Source organism: Crocodylus siamensis, chromosome 2, assembly GCF_052110815.1.
Source record: "Crocodylus siamensis isolate JL-2025a chromosome 2, ASM5211081v1, whole genome shotgun sequence".
Taxonomy (NCBI): Eukaryota; Metazoa; Chordata; order Crocodylia; family Crocodylidae; genus Crocodylus; species Crocodylus siamensis.
The window spans coordinates 167,787,955-167,795,478 of NC_143396.1; the positions used below are offsets into that span (position 1 = coordinate 167,787,955).

General features: G+C 44.7%; 1 protein-coding gene across 1 annotated transcript; it reads right to left on the bottom strand.

The window, feature by feature from the left end:
• Positions 1-4,618: 4,618 nt before the first annotated feature.
• LOC149871162 (olfactory receptor 5J3-like) lies at positions 4,619-5,554 on the bottom strand. The gene has a single exon (XM_090034852.1). The coding sequence runs from the start codon at positions 5,477-5,479 to the stop codon at positions 4,619-4,621; it is 861 nt and encodes a 286-aa protein (XP_089890978.1). The 5' UTR covers positions 5,480-5,554.
• Positions 5,555-7,524: the final 1,970 nt, after the last annotated feature.

Consider the following 7,524-nt stretch of genomic DNA (forward strand, 5'->3'; position numbering starts at 1 on the left):
TGCTTCATTGCTGGTGGGTGGGGTGATTAGTGGAGGAGCTCTGTGGGTCAGTAGGGGTAAGGAGGGTCTCTGTTGCTGGGAAGGGAGTGGACATGGGGTCTGTGTTTGTAGAGGGGAATAAAGTACTTTTCTAAAAACTGAGCATGGTGCTGGGGGTGCATGGTGGGTCTGGGGTCCATGGCTGGACATCTAGGTAGATTACACTGGGGAGTGCAGCAGGCAGTGGCTCTCCAGCACCTCTCACTCCCATTGTCCTGACCCCACTGCTGGCTTACCCAGGGCCTGGGGTTTTTGCAGGGTGGGGGGGCATTGCTGTTACTCCCACTGCATCTGGTGCTTCTGCTTCCAGGCATCCTCCATCCACTGTGCCTCCTCTGCCCATGCCATCAGAAGAAACCCCCCAGCACACAGACTGTGATGATGACCCAGGGGATGTTGGCTTCCATGACCCCAAGGTACATGGTGAGGGTGTGCCAGAATCCCTTCAGGCAGCTGAAGGCATGCTCCACCAGCATGTGGGTCTGTTCCAGGCATCTGTTGAAATGTGCTTGGTGGGGGTCCAGTTGGCCAGTGTAGGGACACATTAGCAATGGGAGGAGTGGGTAAGTGGTGTCTCAAATGAGGAGGGGTGGGACCATCATCTCACTGAGCTTGAGGTCCAGCAGTCCTGGTATGAAGCACCTGCTTTCCACCAAAGCTGGCAGGGCAGCGTTCCAAAACACATGAGTATCATAAGTGCTGCCCACCCAGCTGGCATTCATGTTGCTGATCAAACTTGAGCTAGACTCCTCCAAATACCTAACTGAAACTATGTAATATGGTAATTGTTTTATTTGTCCGTCCTGAATGACTATTACTACTGGTATCTTCATAAGTTCATATGCCTGGCAATAAATAACTTTTATGGTCAAGCTGGTTGCTATACTCTCTCTCTGAACCTCGTGTACTCTTCCTTCCCCTCAGCCTCCCCATTTGCTCACAGAAACACTGTTTTTACCTAAGCCAAAAATCCCTGTAATGCCCCAAACTACATCAGGGATTTCCCTTATCAAGGGATTTACTACTAGGACCATTGTGACAAGAGATTAGGACATGCTGAGTTCTGAGGCGCATGAGAGTATCAGCTGAAAGTGGTGAGCAGATCCAGCCTGCTCAGACAGACCCTGTTAGTGTGTCTAACCGCATTTATTGTCCTGCTGAAAAAGGGATGAACTGAGTTTAAGGCATAGGACGGTGTCAGCCTGTCAATGATGAATAACCCAGCCTGATTCAGATGTGCTCTGTTACCCCATGTGCTTGGGTCTGACTGTATTTTATTGTTGCCCTGATTAACTGAGTTCAAGGCATATGAGGCTGTTAGCCTGAATAACCCGGCCTGGCTCAGGCATGTCCTGTTAATCTGTGTGTATGTGCATATATGTTTGACTGATTTGGTGGTTGGCGAAACCCAGCTCCATTGAAACTGAGTCCTGCAAGATAGCTCTACTGGGGGTGAAGACTTGCAGAAGGGAGAGATACAGCTCCATATAGAACCACAAGTAACACAAGCATCACATTGATAGAATTACAGAGACCCCAGAAATGTGTCCCTAATAAATCAGTGCACCCCAAAGTGATAGGCAAATCTGGTAATAACAGGCAGGGCTGAGAATGACCTGAGCTAGGCAGCAGTCACCTCAAAAGTAAAACACAGTGAGCAGGGTGGCAAGCAGGAGCCTAGAACATGGTCATCACTGCTGGGGTGTGGGGGTGGAGCAGCCATCTCACAGTGGGCACAGGCTCTGGTGACAGATTCGGAGAGGGTTGTGCCAGCACACTACAGGCTGCTCTTGGCCATCAGTGCAGGTTGTCAAGCAGCAGCACGCAGAGTTGACTTTTAAACAGTGCCTCTGGCCACAGGCAGCAGTGGCTGGAGTTTATAGCTCCCCCTGGCTGCTGCAGGGGACAGTGAATGACCAGAGGAGGCCTGAAGCAGGCTACTGCCATAAGGACCATATCTGCTTCCAAATGTCCACATGTGTAGGTGCTTTGCCAGGGCAGGCTTACTGTCTAGTAAAGTCTACCATAAAAGCTAAAAGAATGCTTCTGGTGGTCACCCCAGCTTGTCTCAGCTGTAGGCCAGAGAAAAAGTGCTTATTCCCTCCTACCACAACCAGCTGAGCCTGCCTCATCACTGTTCTCAGGATATCCATTGATGGGACAAGCCAAAGGCTGCCTGGCTTGCTACAGAGATCTTCAACTAATTCATGCACTACTTCTTACTTATTGCCTCACAAGACCATCTCTCTACATTTCACCCAGCCTGTAGGTCTGTTATCGTTGATCACAACCGAAGTGCATCTTCCTGCATTCCAACCTTCCCATGCCTCCGATATTTACTATTCCTGTGACCACCACCCTAATCCCAGCTGCCTAAATCATAGATGACATTTTTGTGAATTGTCCATCACAACCATTCTTTTCGCTAGCAGCATGCATGGCCCCACAGCACATTTCCCCAGTGGTCCCACAACACATCACATTTTTTTCAGGGTTCCCACATTCACCATCTCTCTCAGTGCCCTATGTTACCAAAAAAACTTGCTTCCCCCATGCTATACTGCAGACCTCCACAGACCTACCAAGACCCCCCAGTTCTATGCATTGCTTTCCAAATCCCTGAATTATCAGACCTCCCCGCCAATACATGCTTTCCCAGCCATAAATGCAGATCCATGTCCAACTGTGAGTTATGTCTAGTTTCTTGTTGTGTGTAATACACAGTCACTCAGATTGATCTCAAGTTACCTGATTTTTTCCCTGTCTCTTCTTTTTTCTTCAGTGGTGACCCCAGATCTCACCTGGCATGTCTCGGTGTTAATGAATTTATATAGGGAGGGTACAACTTAAACACCAGTAGACAAATGGGTTATTGATCAATTCCCTTGTGTTTTGAAATTAAAAAAAAATAAAAAAGAACTTCAACAACTTACAGTGTGTTCTTTATAATAAGATTATTTTATTAGGTATCTATCTAAACTTTTTACATTGATTTCTCTTTTTTCATAGGGACCACTGTGTCATGGGCTGAAATAATTGACAGGGTCTGGTTCTGCAAGCTACTGTTCAACCTTTTCTTCAGGGAGGTAAGTTCTAAATCCTAGATACTTCTCTAAGCATCACACAATAGAATTAGAAATAAAACAACAACAATAACAACAAATAGTTCCTATCCTTTGAGTCTGATGAGCCTAATTTCCTTGTTTTTTTCTTTAAGAGTATCAAACTAATAAAAACAAAAAAGGTGCATTCCCGTTTAAGTCTCTAAATGATGTCAGGCTTATTATTTCTGTTTGTTTTCTTCTTTATAATGTGGCTTTAGCCTGACTCACTACTTAAAAAGAAATATAAGAAAACTTTTGCTTTGTGCTGTAGGGCTCCGTCAACTCTTCTGGCTCTCAAAGTTGTGCCAGGTCCAGGATTGTGTTCCTGATGATGAATCCTATATCCACATCTCCCATTTCATCGTAGCTCTCCAGCTTCCCCAGCCAGCTCTCCTTCAACTCCCCTCTTCCCCAACATTCCCAATCAGCATGGCTCTCATTTTGGGTTTCCCCACCTCCTTCCCTGTCTTCATTCGGGGCTCTTCTTCTCTCTCTCCCTCCCCGGGGCAGCTCCAGTTTCCTGGAGGAGTTGCTCCAGAAGTGTGGATCCCTCTTTTCATTAATTGGTTTTTGATGGTGTTTGGTTCATACTGCATCACTGGCTGGGGAGCAGAGCTGTTTCATACAGCTACAGCAGTTTTAAAGTCTTCAGGACAATGTACAGCATGGGGTTGCATGTCTATCCATATATTAAATGCTCCATTTTTAAAGTACAGATGCCATTTCAAATGCTTAAATTAGGTCTATTCATACACTGAGTGACACTGAAAAAGGATTAAAAAATATTTCTCGCTATTAGGAATCTCACATACAATTATTTATACTGCACAGGTCTACCTAAAGCATTGCTTTCCAACCTCAGTGCTTGCATTAGGTGAAACAGCTTTTGATAGCTGTAAGGTTAGGTAGTGGTGGTCAGCCTCTTTGGATGGAGTGTCACAGGTTAAGGCCTTACCCTACTGCAATACCATTCTGATCTCCAGCCCAGAGGCATGGCAGAGTTTGAACCCTAGGATGGCCAGAATGGATGCAAAGGAGTTGGGCTTCCAGCTTCACAGAGTGGACCAGGGGCAGAAAATTTTAAAAGAAGTGTCACCACCAGGACCTGGGTTAACATTTTCCCGCCCCCACAGCAACCACAGTGTTTATAGGGTGAAAAATACAAAGTTCTGAATTCAGCACTGGCTGTATTGCCATAGAAAGATTAAACTGGCTTTTGGGACTGACATCTCTCTGGCAGCAGCATCCTGCCCATAATTTCCTCCACGCTGAAGGCTTTAGCCTGTCAATGCTGAATAACCCAGCCCGACTCAGGCATGCCCTGTCAATCTGTGTGTATGTGCATATAAGTTTGACTGATTTGGTGGTGAATGTGAAAGAACATTCATGTAGTAGAAAGCTCTAGTCACTGACAGAAGTTAACTTCTCTATTTATTCCAATCAGTCCAAGCAAAGTATCACATTCATTCTGATAATTAAGTTAATTGAAAATGTTTTTTCCTGAAAATTGTCCTTCTTAGGTTATCCTTCACCTCTTTGTTCCTCAGGCTGTAGATCAGGGGGTTCAGCATGGGAACTACAAGAGAATAAAACACAGCTGATACTTTCTCTTGCTCCAGTGAGTAGCTGGAAATAGGTTGGATGTAACTAAAAATAAGAGACCCTGTGAAGACGATGACAGCTGTCAGGTGAGAGGTGCAGGTGGAGAAGGTTTTGCGTCTGCCTTCAGCTGAATGGATCCTTAGGATGGCAAAAAGAATGTACAGATAGGAGATAATGATAATCAATGTGCTGAAAGAGCCTATAGCTGTTGATAAGACTAAGAAGAGAATCTCATTGATATGGGTATCTGAGCAGGCAAGCTTCAGTAAAGGAGGGAGGTCACAAAAGAAATGTTTGATGATATTGGGTCCACAGAATGACAGTCTCAACAAGCTGCATGTGTGTGTCAGTGAGTTCAAAAGACCCCCGAGATATGACCAAGCCACTAGTTGAACACAAAGCTTCTTACTCATAACCACAGTATAGAGCAGCGGGTTGCAGATGGCTATGTAGCGGTCATAAGCCATCGCAGCCAACAGAAACACTTCTGTGGTCAAAAACCAGAAAAAAAGGAAAGTCTGGACAACACAGGCACTATAGGAAATAGCTTTGGCATTTCCTAAGATGCCAGCCAGCAACCTTGGAGCAGAAACTGAAGAATAGCAGAGATCAACAAGAGACAAGTTACTGAGGAAGAAATACATAGGTGTGCGAAGCTGGGAACTGTACCTGATCAACAGGATCATTCCCAGGTTCCCCAGAAGGGTGGTGATATAAATCAGTAGGAACAGCATGAAGAGGGGAATCAGCAGGTCTTCATGATCTGTCAGCCCCTGGAGGATGAAGTAGTTCACTGTGGTGTGATTACCCAGAGCCGTGTTTATGGGCTTGCATGTACCACACTGTTTTGCACCTGCTGGGAGAAAGTTTGTATGATTATGGGTGGAGGGAAGAGCATTGCATAAATTACATGTGTTTACATTGTTAGGATCATTCTAGTGTAGATGAAGTGGGTCTTTTACAACTAATATAACTTATGTAACATATACTGCCCAAACAATACCCCAAATTATCTTTGCTTCCTGGGTTGCTTGCAGAAAATGCTTCCAGAACTCAAGGAGGAGGGAGTTCCAGATGAGAGAAGCTAAAACCTCCAGCCTGCATAGTGCTCTCTATATCTGTGTCTGTTCTGCTTGTCTTCCAGGAAGCTGGTGTTCAGCTTCCACACTCCTCTGCCTCTTTCCAGCTGTACCCCCAGATTGGCCTGGAGGCTGAGGAAGCACTGGTCTGAGAAACACATGGGTGTACAGTGGGCCTTCTCTGCCTTTCAGCCCGTGGAGAGGAAAACAAAGTTGATTCTGGACTTGGTGCTGCCCGCAGGATCCACTCTGGTGAAGAGTCCCCCAGGTCCCTGGGTGCCTTTGACTGCATCCACCAGGCTATGATCATGGAAAGCTGCTTCAGCTGACTGGAGAATCTTTCCATGCTTGTCCTGCTGACTCTGCTAACCCTGTCTTCCTCACTGATGATGCAGTTGAGGTCCCCCACGAGCATCCAGGAAACCCACACCCATCCTTATTTTTCATCTATAGCTTATTTTGTTAAGGGTTAAGGGTTATAACACAGAGCTCCAGACCTCCAGTTCCACTTTAGGGAAGTAGGAAGGTGAATCCAATTCCAGATTGAAAGTGTGTAACTCAGATGCTCATTTAGTTAACAGCCTGTCATCTGTATCACAGAGGCTTCTATGTTTCATGAACGTATCCATTCTACCAGTTTTGCCTCATCCCATTTTGAACATGAAACAAATAGTAACTTCAGGTGCCATTTGTCATCCTTGTAATTGCAAGCAAGCACATTTTCAAATACCAGTACTTAGGAAGGTAGGACTGTTCACTGTATCCAGGGTGCAGTGCTGAAGGGATAGGGAATTCCACCTCTGCAGAAGGGTAAAACTATTGTGTCTCTCTGCTTCACGGAGAGGCAGACTGCTCACTTTTCTATTTATATACAGGTGGAGGAGTGGGGTATTTTTGTGTTGCTATTAAAAGTCAGTGAGGGATAAAATCCCAGGAGTGTGGTACATGTCTCAGTCTTGGGCCTTGCACATTTGTTATCATAAACTTTCCTTTTAGGAGATTGCAGTAATTGTTCCCAGATGCCTAGTGCCAAAATATGCATCTACTTTATTTGTTTTCCTTCTCTTAATTAGAATAATTACAAACTCGGCTTTGCTGAGGAGGATCCTCTGGAAATTTCCCCTGCAAGGAAGCCGTTTTCAACTTGAATTAGACATGGAAAATTGCTTAGAACATGAATGATTCCATCCTAAGGTACAAAGTTGCTTCGTACGAAATGGCAACAACTAGATGAAAACATTTTCTGGGTAGAAAAGCGGGTTCTTCACAGAACAAAAAATTCACAAGAAGTACCTGCTTTCTCTGAGAAAATTTCTTGATATCAGCATTTTTAGATAGATATAGTAAGTGTTAAGTACATCTCTGTAACACTCTAAGTTAAGCATAAATGGGTTATCTGCACTAGCAGAAAGATTCTCATGCTAAAATACAGAAAGAAAAAGATCTTCAGTCATTCCATGATAGACAGTCACCTGATAAATTAAGTTCTAACTGCAAGCAAATACCTGCTTCCCATCATCTCTTATGGTTGCAAAGTACACCACATTTTTCTCACCCTTTTCAAACTTATTTCTTCCCACAGTACATTATATTGCCCAAGAACTTGCTTCTTGTAGGCCTTGTTATAGTATAGATTTATACAACCATTCGTCTGAAGCCACAGAGACAAACCATAGTGACTCCGTTGGTCTTACTGAGGC

Coding starts and splice junctions, on each gene's coding strand:
- LOC149871162 (XM_090034852.1), bottom strand. CDS start 5,479: ATGCTGTTCCTACTGATTTATATCACCACCCTTCTGGGGAACCTGGGA.